The 19,701-nt window shown below is 45.2% G+C and overlaps 1 protein-coding gene across 7 annotated transcripts; it reads left to right on the forward strand.

Annotated features, from left to right (window-relative positions):
• Window positions 1–4,502: 4,502 nt before the first annotated feature.
• On the forward strand, window positions 4,503–17,904 carry LOC147211048 (NGFI-A-binding protein 1-like). 7 transcript variants are annotated; one of them, XM_086120953.1, is made up of 11 exons: window positions 4,503–4,719; window positions 4,805–4,882; window positions 7,051–7,080; window positions 7,152–7,185; window positions 7,331–7,850; window positions 7,936–8,069; window positions 8,145–8,196; window positions 8,949–9,068; window positions 10,629–10,797; window positions 16,330–16,470; window positions 16,549–17,904. In XM_086120953.1, the coding sequence occupies exons 3-11, from the start codon at window positions 7,053–7,055 to the stop codon at window positions 16,623–16,625; spliced, it is 1,275 nt and encodes a 424-aa protein (XP_085977079.1). In that variant the 5' UTR covers window positions 4,503–4,719; window positions 4,805–4,882; window positions 7,051–7,052; the 3' UTR covers window positions 16,626–17,904. The 7 variants fall into 7 exon arrangements, with proteins under 7 accessions (XP_085977079.1, XP_085977072.1, XP_085977062.1 ...); XM_086120946.1 differs by having other exon boundaries at window positions 4,503–4,882; XM_086120936.1 differs by having other exon boundaries at window positions 4,503–4,882; window positions 7,152–7,850.
• The last annotated feature ends 1,797 nt before the right edge of the window (window positions 17,905–19,701 follow it).

Raw genomic sequence — 19,701 nt, forward strand, 5'->3', positions numbered from 1 at the left:
CACACAGCTACATTGGTAGCATGACCTATTTGTAATGGACTGCATCTATAACACAGAACCTAATATTGTCAACAGTGGGCATATGATGCCCTCTGAGACATTTCTGTGATTTAAGGGCGAGAAAAATAAATTTGACTTGCCTTGATTTGAGCTCATCTCGTATTTTTCTGTTCTTCAGTTTGCAAAACTATGCCAACACGTTCGAAAAAGTTTGACAGGACTTGCAGAGTGTAAAACCTTGGAAGCGACCTCCTTTCATGCTTTTCGCATTCCCGCTGAATTAAAATTCCCTCCATCTGAATCGGTTTAGTGAATGTTTACACCAGGGTTCATACTGATGGCACCGTTGATTATATCCAAAGAACCTGCGTCCAAAGCAGTCAGATGTTTGGGAAACAAGGACATGTGGGAACAAGCAGGCCCGATGTTGACCCACCTTGCTGTGTGGGCGTGTGGACATCTTATTTGCTCCTAATTCTTCTCTCTGCCGTGCGTGCATGCATGTGTGTGCACGCGTAAGTGATAAGTGGGTGAAGAAGGAGGTCAAAAGAAGCTGACGCTCCTTTGCTGTCTCCTGTATGACTGGATTTGATCCCGTCTGCCTCACTCATCTACAGCAACACTATCTGCGAAGGTCATATACCAGCATAACAATAAACACTCACACACACACACACACACACACGTGCACACATACTGTACGTATTCACAAGAGTTCAGAGAAGGATTTAGATATAAAGGTGGGTGGGAGAAAAATTCTCACCGCTTCATGTGTGCATTTAGAGAACATATTGTTAAAGTTGTCTCATCCATGACAGACAGATGGATGGATAGATTGATCAATAGATAGACAGACAGACAGAAAAATCAATATTTAGCATTTTAGTTGTGTGTGAGAATGCCTTCATTGGTGTGTGTGTGAGCGGAAAAAAATGTGTGTGTTTGTGTGTGGGGTCGGGGGGTGCATGCATTTGTGTGAGCATTTCATTCATGAGTCAGACCATTTCAGTCGTGTATGAAAGTGTTTTGGTAGTGAGTGATAATGTTTTCGAAGTGTGCTGTATATGAGCGAAATAAAATTTGATTGGGTGTGTGAGCGGGAAAAAAATCACTAGTGTGGGAGGGTGTTTCATTAGTGTGCGTGACAACGTTTCAGTGGTGTGCTTGAGATCATTTCAGTAGTGTGTGTGGGAGCATTTCTGTTGTGAGTGAGGGAGTGCTTCAAGTAGTGCGTGAGCAAAAAAATACAGTATTACGTGTGTGTGTTTGTGTGCGTGTGTGTGTGTTTCTGTGTGTCACTGTGAGAGCATAATAGTGAGAGCGTTTCAGTAGTATTAACGAGATTGTTTCATTAGTAAGAGGCAATCTTGAATCGTGTCCCTAACGGTGCTTCATCCATCTACAGCAGGGATGGGCAACTTTAAAAAATTCTTCAAAAAAACGTGGAGAAATACTCAACATACATTTTCAATGGAAAACAAGAAGAAATGCATCCATCCATCCATCCATCCATTGTCCGAGCTGCTTATCCTTACGAGGGTCATGGGCATGTCTTCAGGCAGTAGGCAGGGCACACCCTGAAGTGGTTGCCTGCCAATCACAGGGCACATGTAGATGAACAACCATCCACCCTCACACTCACACCTAGGGACAATTTAGAGTGTTTCATTAACCTGCCATGCATGTTTTGGGAATGTGGGAGGAAACAGGAGTACCCGGAGAAAACCCACGCAGAAAAAAAAAGCACAGCTTTATGGAACATGCCATAAAGCCTGGAGGCTGGATTCAAACCCACGATCTCTGCACTGTGAGGCGGACTTGTCAAGGGGGAATCCAAAATATGAAAGCCTCTTGAAGATAAGAGGGAGAGAAAAAAATCTGCAAATACACGAATGCAGATACTGAACTGCGAATATGCAGGAGTCTTCAACCGTAGTTTGAAGCTGTCATATCACCAATCACCACCATATGGCAGAAAAGTCCACGTTTTTTTAATGCAGATTTAGAATGATATGCAAGACAAAACCTTGATAAAAATATAAATTTTGAGTGAGTTGATTTTTGTGAAAAATGCCCAAATTGACTCCTTGCATTTAATGTTGGTTTCTTGTTCAGCAATTTTGTGGCATCCTTCAATTGGATTTTTAAAAAAAATGCAATTAAGCCATTTGCTCTGGGGGTGGGGGTGGAGGGATCATAGTGCATGTGGTTATTTATTGGTTGTTTGCTTCAAATCCTTTATTGTGTTGGATTCTGTTAGGGGAGCTGATGCACAATTTTCTGTTACTGTGGCCTCTTCAACCCTTTCAGCTTTTTCTCACATTCATGCCTTTCGTGAGTAGCATGTAGATGTTAAAACCTAATGCCTGCTATTTCAGTGAAAATAAGCAAAGTTCAGTGGATGCATGACTACAGTCATGGAAATATGTTGAGACGAACTTTGAGCGTGTCGGCTTGCAAAAGTCCTTTTGTGTATGTGGGCGTGTAACCTGCTCGTGTTTGGTATTCTGTGCAGAAAGCCTCCCACGCCCGGTGTGTCCACCCACGCGCGGATTTGCGTCACACGGGGAGCAGCGTGGGCGCGAGGCGCACAGAAGACTTGAAGGCGTGGAGGGAGAGAGACAGACAGGGAGAGAGGGAAAGAGACAGAGAGAGAGAGAGATCAAGAGAGAGAGAGAGAGAGAGAGAGAGAGAGAGACAGACAGACAGACAGACAGACAGAGAGAGAGGTGACGGAATATCCCCAAAAGTCAAGTTACGGGTGTCAAGCAAAACAAAACAGGAAATGATAGGAAAAAATAAAAGCTCAGATCTAATTTATCGGAGTTGCTTTGTTTGCATTCCAGAGAATTCATTGGTATTTTTTTTAATTGACCCCCATCCCCTATCATAATCCGAACGGTCCAGTGGTTAGGACGTTGACCTCACAGTGCAGAGGTACCAGGTTAAATTCCGGCCTCCCTGTGTGGAGTTTGCATGTTCTCCCCGGGCCTGCGTGGGTTTTCTCCGGGTACTCCGGTTTACTCCCACATTCCAAAAACATGCATGGCAGGCTGGTTGAATGCTTTAAATTGTCCCAAGGTGTGAGTGTGAGCGCGGATGGTTGTTCGTCTCTGTGTGCCCTGCGATTGGTTAGCAACCGGTTCAGGGTGTCCCCTGCCTACTGCCCGAAGACAGCTGGGATAGACTCCAGCACCCCCCGCGACCCTAGTGAGGATAAAGCAGATCGGAAAATGGATGGACGAGTGAATAATCCGAACGCAGATCAAGCAGAACGACCTTGAGTACCCCTAAAAGTTGCCTATTTTGACTTTGAAAATGGTTCCGAAAACCCCCCAACTATTTCAACATAATTTTTACAAGGACAATTTTATTCTGAGTATTACACCTTTAATTCTGAAACCTTTATTCTCAAATAAATATGACTGTATTCCTGAAAGAATGCATCTTTTGTTTACCAAAATAAGGCAATACTCCAACAATGAGAGGGTGTCTTTTGTTTTATAAGAAATCATGTTGGGGTCAGATTCATGTGATGATCCGTTCTAATCATATCAGAGCTTTTAATTGGCCCAAAGCTAAATTAATAGAAGAGTAATTAGTTTAATTTGTTTGTTTTATTGGTATGCTGGTCCCCATATATAGGCATGCATTATATTTTACATACCATGTAATTTAGCGGAACGTATTTTGCTGACCCCTATGCTATATGACTCACAGGGCTTTGTTTGAAAACCACTGACGTAGAGAAACAAACAATGAAATGCTCTTTTATGAGATGGCAGAAGTTGCATTTAACTTGCATTATCCACTTATTGCCAATGTAGTGATAGTTTTGTGTTTCGGTAAACAGGTCACATTTAATGCTGAGTATTTGAGAGATCATCAAGTGTCTCATTTCATACTCGATACTTTTTGTGGCATTTTTGTTGGGTTTTCACAAATAGAAAAGATAAGGTAAAGATACGGTAAACAAATAAAAGCATGAATTTGAAAAAGTAAAAGGGACATGAAATAAGGACATTATGAACCTGACTTAGGTCATAAGGGACAGTCACAGCGTGTCTGAGCTCATAATTATAAACCACATGAAACTGCTTGAAAGGTTACAAATGAGGGCATTTCAAGCCTGGTGGTGATGTGCACCATGTTTTAAACTTTGCTTTTGTTTGCCCACAACATGACGAGACCTTAAATACATAACCGTATTTAGAAGGTTTTTTGCATTAATATGGGTATGTATGACATGTACGGTATATCATTTGTGAAGCAAACCAGCACCGACCAATTCGACCAAACATATAAACAATGAGTAGATCTTTGCTTTCAATGTGAACATAAAGCCACGAGTTCATTTTTTTAACATGCTCGCATTCGTTAAGATAACCTGGTTGGGACCACGAGAGCCTGAAGCTTTTATTTGCTAAAACAAGCGGAAGTGCTTGTGTTTGAGGGACTGCTACTTTATTGTGTTCAAACTGTGCTGTGGGAGTGGAGAGACTGTAGAGGAGAGGAGTCAAATACTTACTACACGCGCAACACGCACTGAGGAGAAGGACGCACGGAAGTATTTCTTTCTTCCTTTTTTGAAAATCGGATTCTCTGCTCTTTTTGCTTATCTTAACGACAGTAACACGTTTAGGGGGAAGGGGGATTCCAATACTAGAGCGTCTCTCCGCCTGAGCCAAGAAATAAGTCTTCGTCTTTTTTTCCCCAACTGTAAAATATCTTTAAATTCTTTACATTGGCGTCCGTGGTTTTTAAGGGTTGCGGGTGTGTTAGTTTGCGAGCTTTCCTCTTACAGACTGGCAACCGGCCTTCGTGTTGAGGGAGAGGAGTGGACCGCCACGCGAACGCACCAAAGGAGCCCAAAACACGGCAGGTACGCGCAACTCCAGAACCGCACCAGATCGCGTGCAGTACGACAGTCTTGTGTTGTGCATATTGTGCAAAACACAGCGTCACCAACGCACATGTCGTTGCACAAATCGGTGCCACGTCAAATTGATACGACAATCACACCGAAACTGACGGCAGACGGTCCGTTCATGTGGATGTCAGACTTGGAATGAATGGATACAGGCATTCCCAACCTTGAACTGAGCCAACATTAGAGCGATTTCAAGGCACACCACCAAACAACATTTCAGAAAGTTAATCATCGTCACTGTACCCCCAAATACACAGTGTGAAATGTGGGCATGCTTTGCTGAACACAAAGCCAGTATTGTGAAGTAACACGGGTTAGTTTGATCTTCAGAGGAAGAGCATGTAATTGTTCTGCCCGTCTCTAGACATCGCTGACACAGATAGATACATAACCTGCAGTACATAAATAATACTTTTCATACCAGTGTTTCTTTCAGCACTGCAGATGATACCACCAAACAGTGTTGGGGAATCACTGATGTACTGTAAAGGCGACATTGGCATCAAACTGCTCCACAAAGTCTACTTACAGTGGATGTTGTTGTGTAATAATGCTGTTTTGGACCAAACGTTTGTAGAGACTAAAAGAACGCCAGTGTACTCAGCTGGAAGCTTGGCCATGGCTACGTGTTAGCAGTCGCCATGGTGACGTGGTTCCTAGTGCGTGATGGGAATTTCTCGTGAATCAGTGGATTCAAAGTGTCTCTGCGTGTGTGCGCAATGAAAATAACAGCTGAATTTTGTGAATAGGGAGTACAGTATACACACACATGCGCGCGCACACACACACGCACACTGATACAAGAGTTCTGACGTGGACTTCTGACGTGGAGAGTGATGGACTTACTACTTTTATCAATGTAAGACACAATGTCGCAAAGACACAACATTGATTCTTTCTCTCTCTCGCTCTCTCTCTTTTGCTTGTGTGTTTATTTTATGATTTATGGCCGGAATGGTAAAAAATGAAGAAAAATCCAAATGCATGTTGTGTGTTGCAGCTCACAAATGTTCTTACAGTACCTATAGTGGTGACCTTTTAGCAGCAGCTGGGCCTGGATATTTGGAGCCGCTTCACTAGGTCATGCTGCTGTCTTGTTTCAGACGGCTTTTGTGTGTTTCCCACCCGGGGGGCCCCTGCTCGGGCCTATTTTAGGCGAGGCGAGCCCGCCACCTACACATCCTGCAGGGGTGGAGAGAGGCATGTGGTCCTCCCAGCAACTGTGCTGAGGGGTGCTCTCTCCTCTTCTGGAGTGACAATAAGCTTCCTTGGGGATGTGACTCTTGGTCAGGGTCTCTTTAAGATGTAGCGTCACTTCTTTGCATGCCCGTGCCATAGATACAAATTCACAGTTCACATGTTGTCCGCCTGCATTGTAGGCTATGACTTATTTTAGGGATCTTCAACTTTTGCTCCTCTGGGAGCAACTTTTACACACTGAAAGTGCACGAGGCTCCTCCTGTTTCGCAACATTTAAAAATGTTACTCAGTGGAATCTAACTTGAAAAATTTTGAACAAAAGCATAAACCCACCTGGTTATGGATTTTAAAGTGTCCCATGCTGAAATTGCATGTATCGGGTGAAATGTTTACACTGACAGATAATTGACAAATAATCACTGAATCTCGCGAGCACCTTCGATTCTGAATAGCCGGAAATTTTGATTGATTTTACAAAGTGACGAATCCAGCGTATACCTTTGTCAAGCGCCATTTTGGAAGAACCTGTTTTTACGCAAGATGGAAGGCGAAGAAGGGGGAAAAAAATAATTCTACTCTCCCGCTTCATTGTTTTCCCCGTTCGCTATTCACTAAAATAGCAACAAAGTTTCTGTCATTAACACCTCAGTAGATAAACATTATTCAGTGACAGCAGGAAATAGCATCAACTGTGATTGTTTTTGAAGCTTTTTGCTCTGTGTGAAGTTCAGGTTAGCACTGTTTGCTCTTGTTTTGGGTCTGAATCTGGTGTCTGATATAAATAGTGTCTGATTAAAAGGTGACAAGTGTGTTTTTCTGCATGTGACCCCTGAAAGAAAGAGTTTGGACACCTCTGATGTAAAAAAAAGTAGCTAATGTGTGTAAGGTTGTGTTAACAGCATTACCCGTCCTCTCTTCAGTCATGGCAGCGGTGTTGCCCAGGACGCTGGGTGAGCTGCAGCTCTACCGGATCCTCCAGCGAGCCAACCTGCTCTACTACTACGAGGCTTTCATCCAGCAGGGCGGAGACGACGTGCAGCAGCTCTGCGAAGCCGGTGAGGAGGAGTTCCTGGAGATCATGGCGCTGGTCGGCATGGCCAGCAAGCCGCTTCACGTACGCCGGCTGCAGAAGGCGCTGCGCGACTGGGTCACCAACCCGGCCATCTTCAACCAGCCTCTCACCTCATTGCCGGTCTGCAGCATTCCGGTCTACAAACTGCCTGAAGGCTCACCCACACTGCTGGGCGCCCAGGACCGGGCCAACACGTCCAGTGTCAAGATGCCCAAAGCGGTGGCCACCTGCTCCGACACGGGAAAACCGGATGTGACTCGGGACAAAGTATCCGTGGGCTCGCCCCTGCAGGGCAATGCCGAAGCTCGGTTCTGGTCCGGGCACAGCAACGATAGCGAGCACAGCCTGTCGCCGTCGGACCTCGGTTCCCCGTCCTCCCCGAGAGACGTGATGGAGGCTCTGGATGCGGCTGCCGTGCAGTCGGTCCTGGAGTGTGTGGAGAGGATGGCACCGGGGCTCACCAAGGCCGACCTTGCAGAGGTCAAAGAGCAGCTCAAAAGCAACAGGAAACTGGCAAAAATGATCGGACACATCTTTGAGCTCAGCGACGACGACCCGCGGAGGGAGGAGGAGATTCGCAAGTACAGCGCCATATACGGACGCTTTGATTCCAAAAGGAGGGATGGCAAGCATTTGACGCTCCATGAGGTGGGACCATACGAAAGCCCAGAAACAATCAATGAACCAATTTTGCACTCGTGCTGATGTTTTTTTTTTTTTTTTTACTGTACAGCTGACAGTGAACGAGGCAGCGGCGCAGCTCTGCATGAGGGACATGGCCCTGCTTACTCGCAGAGATGAGCTGTTCGGACTGGCCCGGCAGATCTCCAGAGAGGTCACATATAAATACACCTACCGCACCAGCAAGTAAGAGTCACCGCTTTACACCCTCATTTTCTGGCATCACAAATGACACTTGCTAAGTTGGCTTCTTGTCCTCAGGTCTCGTTGTGGGGATCGAGACGAGCCCTCCCCCAAAAGGATCAAAACGGAGGTGAGTTGTCTGTTTGCTTATTATTTAACAGATTCTCATTCTCAGACAGATGGGACGATTTTTATTGATATCGTGTCTAGATCAATACATTGGTTAAAAAGTGCAATCCACATGTTTTACATCCGATTGTTTCATGAAACATGAAAAGTCGAAGTGATACAGCCACAAATGTGTTTGCATTATTGTTGCAATGTGATATTTGATTGACCTGCTCATGTTTATGACAAATTACTCGAGGGGAAAAAAAATTGAAATTTCGATTATTTTTCAGCCCTATTTCAAGTTGTTGAGTTTTGCCCTAGATGATAAGGCATGACACCTTCTTGGTCCTGGCGAATAAGTCAGGTCCTAAGATCCTTCAGAAGCTCCAAAATTGCCTCCTCCTCACCACAGTAACCTCCGTTATCGTTACACACAGCAATGCCAGTTCTCGCCGGCCTTTCTACGCGTTATTTTAAGATGCCAAATCAGCCATCGTAAATCGTCGCATGTCCGATAAATTACACTGCGTGTGCTAAATTCACATATTTTCATCTACACTTCCCATAACAAAATTTATCGCGCTGTGATGTTGCCTGTTTGATGGACGCGATCCTGGGTGGGCCTGCTTGTTAGATCAGCTTCCACATCTTTTTGTGTTGGCAATCAAATTTGTGCGCCTTGTTGCCTGTGCAAACCTTTAGTCAAATAAAGATGAACAACAATGTACCGAACGCTCTCAGTAAATCAATCTCTCTGTTGTGCTTTTTCAGGAGAACTTTTTCGACATCCAGGAGGCGCTGCAGGCCATCCACATGAGGCAGGAGATGCTAAGGGAGCAGCTGGCCTGCGCCAAGTCCAAAGGAGACGAAAGCATCGGACGCAATCTGCAGGTACAATTACAAAGGTCGTCAGCCACCGAAATCTGATTTGCTTTCCGGCACGCAGTTTATGATGTTCCAGCTTTGGCCTCATGCAGCGGCATTGACCTAAGTGGATGTTTCGTGGCAGTTGTTCCTCATCACAGCGCTAGCGTAAGAGGTCCATCAATGCAATGTGGAAGGAAACACGCCTCTTTAGGCGTGCGACTTCCCGTATCAGTGTGTCGTGTGCACGTCTGAGCTAATGTGATTTTCCAAAACGTTATTCAGAGAGGGAAGAGATTTCATGGCTCATTCACAGCGCCATCCCTGCGGAGTACGAAACCCTTTGACGTTCTAATCTAACGCGACACTGACATGTGCCGTGATGATCATTTCACTTCCAGCGAGACGTTTGTGTTGACGCTCACTGATGGCCAGTCGTGCCAAGTAAAGTCAACAAATACTTTGTTGCTGTACTTAAGTTGATTTTTTTTCTGATATTTTGCTTAACTCCCTACATTTGAAAACAGATATCTATGCTTCCGACTCATTTTGTCAAAATAAGGTTGTTACTTTTTTCATCCCAACACGTGAACACGTAAAAAACATAAATCAAGAAAGAGAAAGTCAATCATGGTTGCGATACTGATTGATATTTTAGGTTGGAAAAAAAAAACAACAACAAAAAAAAAAAGGGACAGCAGCAACATGGCTGAACGTGAGCCAAGGAGCATTAACGACAATGGACAAAATTTTGACAAGTAAGAAGTTCTCCATCTTATTGGAAAGAATTGTTTGATGTTGTCTGCTCCAAGGATAATGAGTGCAGAATGTTTTGCATTGTGCCAATTTAAAAAAAGGCCGGCTGTATGTGTGTGCACATCACGAACAGAAGACGGAGGAGCGACATAAAAGATTGTCAAACGTCTATCCTGTCAAAAGTCTATCCTGAGAGCCAGCGTGTAGACGGGGGCTTCTCATTGTCGTGGTTGCTTTAGAGCGCCTCATTGCTGCATTGTGGAAAGGTCTCTCGATAACCTGGTGGGACATGTTCCAGCCACCAAAGGTTATAAGTGGTTATATTTTCACGCCACATAAATTGGTGCTAGACAAAGTAATATCCATTTTTCCAAATAGTGCTGCTTGATTGACAGTTGACAGTTGAGCGGGGCTTTGTCTCAACATTCAGTAGAAACGCCCTAAGTGTCTGAGAATGGAGACAATGGCTTAATTTTTCACAATTTTGAGACCTCAGTTTGGATCCTTGGCGAGGTTGTTCCGTTTATTTACTTTACCAGTACTTAAAAAAACATACATGTATTGTGTAGTTTCTCAGTTGTTATCATTTTTAAAGTATCAGTTTTTGATTTCTTTTTTTTTTTAACTCAAAAAGATCCCAAAATAATCTAAATAGGAACAGTGATAAAATGCACAAAAAAATCTGTCTTTTGACCCGAGGTGTGTGGAGTTTTTATAGGCATTGTAGGTGCAGACTGTGGATAATTTAGCCAGCACCGCTGATGGGTCAACTGTACAGTGAGGGTCTTATGAGTGCAGAGTCACTCACAGGGTTGTTTTTTGTGTCCTTAGATGCAGCTTGAGCGTCTGCTGGCGAGACAGATGGAAATCCTGCAGGACGCCGCAGTCCAGGAGCGACTGCAGGCTCTGGACTGGAGGATCCCCCCTGCGGCCTTGAAGTACCTCACCAGCACCCAGAGCGTCAACGGGGCCGCCAGTGACTCCAGCAAGGAGAATCAAGGTAAACATTTCCTCCCTGGGGTTCACATCAAAACTCTGTTTGTGCTGCGTACCAAAAGTGCTTGCTTTGAATTTGTTTCTTCTCCTGGAAGAAAAAAAAAAAAGGGTGACTATTCAAGTTTTGTCTTCAGGGCTCATCTCCTCTTCCTACATCACCCACTCTGACAGCTTCTTCTATCGCTCTTCCCTCAAATCCCACAATGCACCTGTAATTAAGCCGCCTACACATGTTTACCTCGAGCCAGTTGCCCTGAGGGGGTGTCTCTCTCTCTCGCTCTCTCTCTGTCTAGCTCGGTCTCCTCTCATTTCCTTCTGTGATTTCAGCCTTTCATGCACCCTGTAACCTTATAACATGATAAGCTGTCCACTGAAATAACCGCTGTTCCTGAAAGGGTTAATAATGTCGTCATTGATTTTAAATGGCACAACAAAGCAACTTTATTCATATAGCACGTTTCATACACCGGGCAACTCATTGTGCTTCACACAACCAAAAGCACAACATATAAAAAACACGGCGCAGCGATTATCTGCACCACCCGCACAACCGTCATAGTATTGTATTGCTGCACCACCTATTACACATACGTACAGCACATTTGACAATAAAGTTGTATTCAATTCAATTCAATCTCTGCTGGATGACTTTGTACATTGTCGCGCAGCTGTCATTGGGTGCGACTACTGCACGATGGCACCCTTAACTTTCCTGAAAGTCTATCGATACTTACATGTCATGTTAGTAACAGATGTTTAACATGTGCTCCCTCAATGGCTTGGGTGTCAAACTCATTTTTTGTCGCGGGCCACTTTGGAGTTAAACCTTTCCTCAGAGGGCCGTTACGACAGTGAAACCAAAAAAATGTTTCATCGTCTCGTGGCATTATTACTTGTCAACAACAAATGAATAGTTTAGTTTGGAAATGATCCAAGTCAACTATAATAGTTTATTCAATTATTGTTCAAATGAGTGCAATGAGGGAAACAAAATTATTGCAAAATCTCAACGTTATTGATTGCACATGACAATTTGACATTTCGGTTGAGATTTTAGGAAGGATCATGCAAGTTGACACGCATGATTTGCTTTCGCAGGCCACATAAAAGGATGTGCCGGGTCAGATCTGTCCCCCGGGCCTTGAGTTTGACACCACTGCTTTATGGCACAAATCACGATATTATATTTGATGCTAAAAAAAAGTCACATAATGACTGTTAAAAGGGACGGAAATTCTGTTTCCCAACATTGGTTGAAAAAGTAAATATCTAAGTCGTTTCATATCTGAGGATTGGATGGAAGACCAAGATATCTTTGGCCAAACCCGTAAAATATACCCTCGGGCTAATTTACTGATTAGAACGTTTTCTACGTGCCCATTGTTCAGGGCATACATTACACCACACGACACTGCTCAGCTATGGTCCAAAAAGTTGAGTTTACAGAAAGTCGAGTTTACAGAGGCTTAAAGTTGCCTATAACGTTCTTGGCTAACCTGCCGGCTAATCTCTTCCGCGTTCGCTCGCCCCCTTCACAGAAGCGCCGTCGCCGCCGCCGCGGCAAACGTAGCGGTCAGCTCGTGAAGCTAAAACGGGATCTGAGACACACTTCGATCGCTCCGGCGTGGTGTGCCCTCAACCCCGTCGCCTCGTGCTTGCTAACAGTCGTTGGCTCTCCCGTCGCGCCACGGCATTTCTACCCTCCACGCCTTTCTCGGGGAGGAATCCAGCGAAAGCTTTTGAGGGAATTCCCCCGGGCTCGGCGATCGGAAGAGGCAATCCCTCCCGTTGCTACTCCCACAAGGATCGCGTTGTTAAACGCCCGGTCGCTGACGAACAAGACCCATATTCTGAGGGAGTATTTCCTTTCCAATGACTTGGATTTCCTGTGTCTGACGGAGACTTGGGCAGGTACTGGTGAGTACAACGCTTTGCTTGAATTGTTGCCACCCGACTGTGATTTCCTCGATACCCCGAGGACATCAGGCCGTGGTGGAGGAACGGTGAGCATCTTTAAGAACAATTTCAAATGTAAACGGTGCACATTCACCACATCGGCCACCAGCTTTGAAGCAACCTTCTTTGAAGTCGGTCGTGTTTTCCCGGTGCTCTGTGCTGTCATTTACCGTCCTCCTAAATACAACAAAGACTTTTTAAGCGACTTTTCAACCTTTCTTGCGGAAATCAGGCTGAGATATGATCATATCCTCCTAATGGGGGATTTTAATATCCATGTGTGCTGTCCGGAAAAAACGCTAGCAAAGGACTTCTTAAGACTTATCGACTCTTTTAATTTCGTGCAGTATGTGACCAGCCCAACACATGAACAAGGTCATGTTTTAGACCTTGTCCTTGCTTATGGTCTACCGGTGTCAAATCTGGAAGTCCTTGAAAATGGGATTTCTGATCACATGGCAGTTTTATTTGACGTAGTCTTATCGCATGCTGCTGTGAAATCTGCCGCTCCTAGTTTTAAACGCCGAATTTTTAACCCTCGCACTGCTGGTCGTTTCTCTGATGCCTTTAATAACCTTTGCGTACCCTCGTCTAACACAGAGGAACTCACCTCTTGGTTCAACTCATCATGCTGTGCCATCCTGGATTTGGTGGCTCCTTCAAAAACTGTGCTCCCAAAACCTAAACCCGAGCCATGGTTTAACGACATTACCCGCGCAGCTAGGCAGGGGTGTCGCAAAGCCGAACGCAAGTGGAAAAATGACAAATTGCATGTCTCTTATCAAATTTGGAAAGACTGCTGGCGTAACTACCAGCTCACAGTAAAAGAGGCCAAAAGAGAATATCTGTCGGACCTTATTCAAGCTAACCGTCACAACCCACGCGCACTATTTAAAACAATAGATTCTGTACTCAAACCCCCTCTGCCTACTTGCTCGGATTCTTCACCCGAGATGTGCAACAGATTCCTTCAGTTTTTCATTGATAAGGTCTCTACAGCTAGGACTCCGGTCTCAAATACCGCATCTGACCCCTCTGTCCATGTTCCATGTTCAGCTGTGCTAAATTCTTTTGAAACTGTGTCCTTGGCGCTTTTGGAGGATGTAGTTCGCCAGACAAAGCCATCTGGCTCCCCTTGCGACTCTCTTCCCCCGCACTTCTTTCAGGAGGTTCTCCCGAGTGTTGGCGCATCAGTCTTGGATATCATCAACAGCAGCCTCTCTTCTGGTGTAGTTCCCCAACAGTTTAAACATGCTGTGGTCCAACCCTTGATCAAGAAAGCTGGCCTTGATCCAGATGTGCTGTCAAGTTTCAGGCCCATTTCCAAGCTGCCTTTCATTTCCAAAATTCTGGAAAAAGTGGTGCACATGCAGTTGAAAATTTTCTTGGATGAACATAACATCTTGGAGGTCTTCCAGTCAGGTTTCAAGACGATGCATAGCACGGAGTCAGCCCTGTTACGCGTTTCTAATGACATCCTCCTGGCAAATGACTCTGGAGACCACGTGTGTCTAGTTTTATTGGACTTAACTGCAGCATTTGATACAGTGGATCACAGTATTCTGCTGTCTCGTTTGCAGCACTTGGTGGGCATTGGCGGCAGTGCTCTTGAGTGGTTTAGGTCCTATTTAGCTGACAGAACCTTCTGTGTCAGCCTTGGCTGCTCTGAGTCACGCACTGCTCCCCTGTCATGTGGTGTTCCACAGGGCTCAATTCTGGGGCCTCTGCTGTTCTCGCTGTATCTGCTCCCATTGGGTTCCATCTTAAGGAAACATGGTATTCCCTTCCACTGCTATGCAGATGACTGCCAGATCTATGTCCCACTGAGCAAGAAAGACGCCTTCTCATTAAGGCCACTCCTATCCTGTCTGGAAGAAATCAAAACCTGGATGGCACAAAATTTCTTGAGATTCAATGAAAAGAAGACAGAGGTGATATTGTTTGGTCCCAGTGGCCCTTGTACATTCCATCCTGTAGACTTGGGCCCCCTGTCTCCTTATCTTAAGTCAACAGTCTCAAACTTGGGCCTTAAACTGGACAGTGATTTCAAACTCGATCGGCAAATTGGTGCCGTTGTTAAATCCAGCTTCTTTCACCTTAGACAGCTGGCCAAAATAAAACCTCTCCTCTCACATGAACACTTTGAGACAGTAATTCATGCCTTTGTCACATCCCGGCTCGATTACTGCAATGCCCTTTACTTTGGAGTCAGCCAGTCCTCCATTAAGCGCCTTCAGCTGGTCCAGAATGCCGCCGCTCGCCTCTTGACTGGTACTCGTAAGAGGGAGCACATAACTCCTACTCTGGCATCCCTTCACTGGCTCCCCATTCATTTTAGAGTTATTTTCAAGATCCTCTTATTTGTTTTCAAATCTCTGAATAATCTCGCGCCACCTTACCTCTCTGAGCTCATCCGCCCCTACACACCTGCCCGGCGCCTCAGGTCTGTGGACCAGACTTTATTAGAAGTACCAAGAACTAAACTGAGGCTCAGAGGGGATCGAGCCTTTTCTGTTGCTGGTCCCTCTCTCTGGAATGACCTCCCACTAAACATTCGGCAAGCCTCCTCGCTGCCCATCTTCAAAACCCTCGTCAAAACTCACTTGTATTCTTTGGCATTCGACTCAGCATGACTTAGATTTGTTCTTGGTTTTACTGTTTGGTGCTTTCTACCGCCTTTATTACCGATTTGTCTTACTGTTTATTGTGCATGTTAAATTGCTCCATGTACAGCACTTTGTATGCAGCGATGGCTGTTTGAAAGTGCTCTATAAATACTGTTGACTTGACTTGACTTGACTATAATGAGGCATTGAGGCTTCTTCTTTGAATACCAAGGTGGTGCAGTGCTCGTCCAATATTTGTCTCGAAAAGAAGATGCACTACTACTGACGGTATTTTTTTCTTGTCGCCTTGACAAGTCAGAATCTCATCAGAGAAGCCCTGGTCAGCCTAGTGAAAAGTTGCTCTAGGTTTACTTCGAAGGTTAGACTGCATCGGTGTCATACTTTGTGTACATTTTAATAGGTACATATCTTTTAGCTTTTACCTGTATATTTTTCTTTTTGTGTTTGTTTTCTTTTTGTTTGTTTGTTTTTTGCTTGTATGGACCCCTTTCTACATGAAAGAATTACTATGACTAAAAGAATGTAAAAAGTAGCTGTCTGAAAAAAACGTCAAGTGAAATTGATTTTAAAAATGCTTCATCAAAGGAATGGGAAAGAAAGGATAGTTTATTCATCTGGATTTTCTTGCCGCTGACTTCACTTCCGATCAACTTATTCCATTTACGTGCAGCAGCTAAATGTCGGCTTCACCATGTTTGCTTTGAAACCCAGGCTCCACTAATAGGCCCGAGTCTGCACACCTCGAGCTCTCCTGGGCTTATATTCAGTCAGACCAGTGGCAGAATTTTGAAATCAGTCTACATCCGATAAGGAGCCAGCGCCAAGTCTTTCGGACTGGACTAATGTGTTCTGATCTCTTAGTTTTGATCAGAACCCGAGCTGCGGCATCTGGTTCAATGTTACGGCTCAAATGACCTGGGCCTCATCATCGTGCTCGTCCGTCTGTTCTCCAGATGAGCGACCCGTAAACTTGCGGGTCGTGAGCCAAAGCATGCAGGAAGGTGACCTCCCGTTAGGCAAACAGCTGGCCAACGAGTTGAAGCGTCACCACAACCACAGCAGCAGCACAGAGGAGACCAAAACACCAGCAACAGGTCCGTGCGGAGTGCTCATCATGTTGTCCTTGCATATTTCGATGCTGACGCCGTCAACGCAAATGTTTGCATTCTTAGAGAACGGGATGTCACAGCGGGCAGCCGGCAACACTGAAAAAAAGACCATCAAGTCAGAACCTGAGGACTCCACATAGTGCCTCCCGCTTGGTCTCCTGGTAGTATGCAGTTATCAGCCGTCACTAGAAACTAAGCAAGCACAGCCACAGTAGAGCCTTAACAACCAACGTTGCCTCATGAAGAGCATTTATTTTCATTGATTTTCATCTTTGTGTCAGTTGCCAAAGCATCAAGAGAGCATGAAGACATGCCCCACCATGCTTGGCGGGTGCTATCTCTCCTAGAAATGCATTTGCTTTCTTACCTCTGAACAGTTCTTGTCGTTGTCGACATTCATGCTGGGCCTGAACCTGAACTCTGCCTCCGATCTCTCGGTCCAACGCGAGTGAGTCTTGGAACCAAATGGGTCATAAAGGAGACTGAGTTTGGGGTCAGTCCCAGTATCGGCCTCCTTTTCTTTATTTGTGGGATGACTCCACCTCTCCTCTCGCTTGTCTTGCGTATATTTATGGGAGATCATTTGAGAGGAAACATTTTTGTGAGCAACAAGCGGCGGACCCGTGTTATGGTCAGGTTTGCCAAGTCGAGTCATTGCGTCATGTCACACTGCTGGTGAAATTCAGAACCACACCTCTGCTGACCGAAGAATCCAGGCCTGAAGATGCGGCGTTGCACCAGTTCTGAGCTTCAGTGTAAATAACCTGTGATAACAAATTGTGTTAGGCTAATTTCAATCAGGATTCTGCTATGTCAAGTGTAACTTTGCTGTAGATGTTTGTGTCAATAGTGCTCATGTGCATAAAAAAAAAAGAACTTTCGGTGTCATAGAGGAAAAAAATTCAGGTGTGAAAGTGTGGTGTATAGACGAACCTGCTTTCCACGACGACTACGACGATGTTGACTAGTTATCTCCTAATGCATATTTCATGTGTGTTGCTGTTTAGCCGTAGAAACACCAGTTGTGTGTGTCCTGACAAGTTGGTCCGACTCTCCCCCCGCCTGCAGGTAGTTCACTCAGTGGCAGACCAATGCAATATATATGTAACTAACATGTATGGATTGTTTTGTGAACGTGCGTATGTCCTCCAAAGACGCTAATGTTGTCTTCACGTGCGGCACACTGTATTCGTATCTCAAGATTTGCCATGGGATTCATTGTTTCATGTCAAGAAACTCGTGAGGACTCACGATGATGTTGTGATGTTTTTAGTGGGAGCCTTGTCGGCCTCTCCTCAATGTCTCCTCACATTGGTAGATTAGGCTCCACCTAGTTATGCACCAGTTTTTTTTTTTAAACACTAATATATTTTATTTGTTATACAGCACATAACATTAAACTTTATTTTTTGAACCCTATTGTGATGAATGTTCTCTCTGGTCAGTGACTGCTGAGGGTTTTTATGGGTTTCATCAATTTTCCTTCTTTATTGTGCGGGTGCTGGAGGTTGATATCCTGGGACAGTGGTGTCAAACATACTGTATGTGCTTCGCGGGCAAAAAAAAAGATGTAAAATGGGGGGGGGGGGGGGGGGGGGGACAACCGGCAGGATGACCTTGATTGTGACACGTCAAAAATATATCTAACGTGTTTTGTCAAAAATTCTATAATTTGGAGGTGGGGGGGCGTGGTGGCATGACTATGGGTTAAGAATTACATGTTGAAGCTCAACATACAGCATTCTTTTTGTCAGTTGAAAATAATACTTGACTGAAAACCTTTGTACCTTTACACTGTATGTGTATATTTTAATACTGTAATTTATGTAGTAGGGCGGCCCGGTAGTCCAGTGGTTAGCACGTCGGCTTCACAGTGCAGAGGTACCGGGTTCGATTCCAGCTCCGGCCTCCCTATGTGGAGTTTGCATGTTCTCCCCGGGGCCTGCGTGGGTTTTCTCCGGGTGCTCCGGTTTCCTCCCACATTCCAAAAACATGCATGGCAGGCTGATTGGACGCTCTAAATTGTCCCTAGGTGTGAGTGTGGGCGTGGATGGTTGTTCGTCTCTGTGTGCCCTGCGATTGGCTGGCAACTGATTCAGGGTGTCCCCCGCCTACTGCCCGAAGACGGCTGGGATAGGCTCCAGCACCCCCCGCGACCCTAGTGAGGATCAAGCGGTTCGGAAAATGGATGGATGGATGGATTTATGTAGTAATATTGATTTGGCTTCGGCACAGGTGGAATCTTCAAATGGAATCATGTCATCGCTATAAATTACAAAGCATGGTAAAATCCGTTTTAAAAAAATCTCCACATCTGATGTGCTAGCAGAAACAAATAATAACATGTTTTAAAGTAGCGTCAAAAAGAGAGACACATAAAGCTTTTGCTGATTCAAATGTGCTGTTGACCAGTGTTAAATGCTGCGACTCAGGCTGTACTTTGTGACCCCTGAGCGTCAATGAATTTGACACTCATGTATTCCACCATGAACAGGCTGCAGAAGTCCAGCCAGGTCACAGGAGCACCTCGACCCCACTTGAAAGTGATCTTTCGGCTGGTTGTGGTTGAATCCCCGCGTCGGCTATTTGCATTCACGTCACATCAAGACATTGTGAAACTAGCTGATGACTCACTCTGACGCAGGTTCTGTTAGTTCCCATCTTTTTCTCAAGCGTGCACACGCACATAGACACGTACACGCCCGCACACGCGCGCGCCCGCTCAGACTTTCTCTGGAGAATCGCTCAGATCATGAACGCCTACGCCCGCTGCTGTTCAGTGGCGGCCCTGTTCTGCACGGCCAAACCTCCCTTCCCTCTGCCCCTCCCTGTCCTCCTCCCTGTCCTCCTCCGGCTCAAGTCACTGATGATGATGATGATGATGATAGGTTGCCGTGGCAATGGTTGGAAGTGGGCGGCTCCACGGGGTTGGTGGTGGGCGGCAGCCAGCCACTAAGCAACGTGGGAGGGATCTGCAGAGCGCACCCATCAGCCTCACTTTGAAAGCTTTGCAGAATGTGTGGGTGGAGAGAAGATGTGATTCCGTGTGGAGGGGATTTTTACACAATAATGAACTTTGGGAAGTGAGAAAAGTGGCACTTTTCTTGTCAATTTTCACATCGCGCATTTGATAATCACGGCGCTAAAATAAGCAACACCACTTGCAAGATATTGTTTCAATAATATCTATACGCACATTTTGGCAGAGATAATGTT

This window comes from Hippocampus guttulatus, chromosome 1 (genome assembly GCF_054856545.1).
Source record: "Hippocampus guttulatus isolate MCC_2025c chromosome 1, RoL_Hgut_1.0, whole genome shotgun sequence".
Lineage (NCBI taxonomy): Eukaryota > Metazoa > Chordata > Actinopteri > Syngnathiformes > Syngnathidae > Hippocampus > Hippocampus guttulatus.

Coding starts and splice junctions, on each gene's coding strand:
- LOC147211048 (XM_086120900.1), top strand. CDS start 5,700: ATGCGCGCGCACACACACACGCACACTGATACAAGAGTTCTGACGTGG. Junction 7,081..7,151: donor GGTGTTGCCCAGGACGCTGG/GTGAGCTGCAGC, acceptor TTCATCCAGCAG/GGCGGAGACGACGTGCAGCA. Junction 8,070..8,144: donor TACACCTACCGCACCAGCAA/GTAAGAGTCACC, acceptor TCTTGTCCTCAG/GTCTCGTTGTGGGGATCGAG.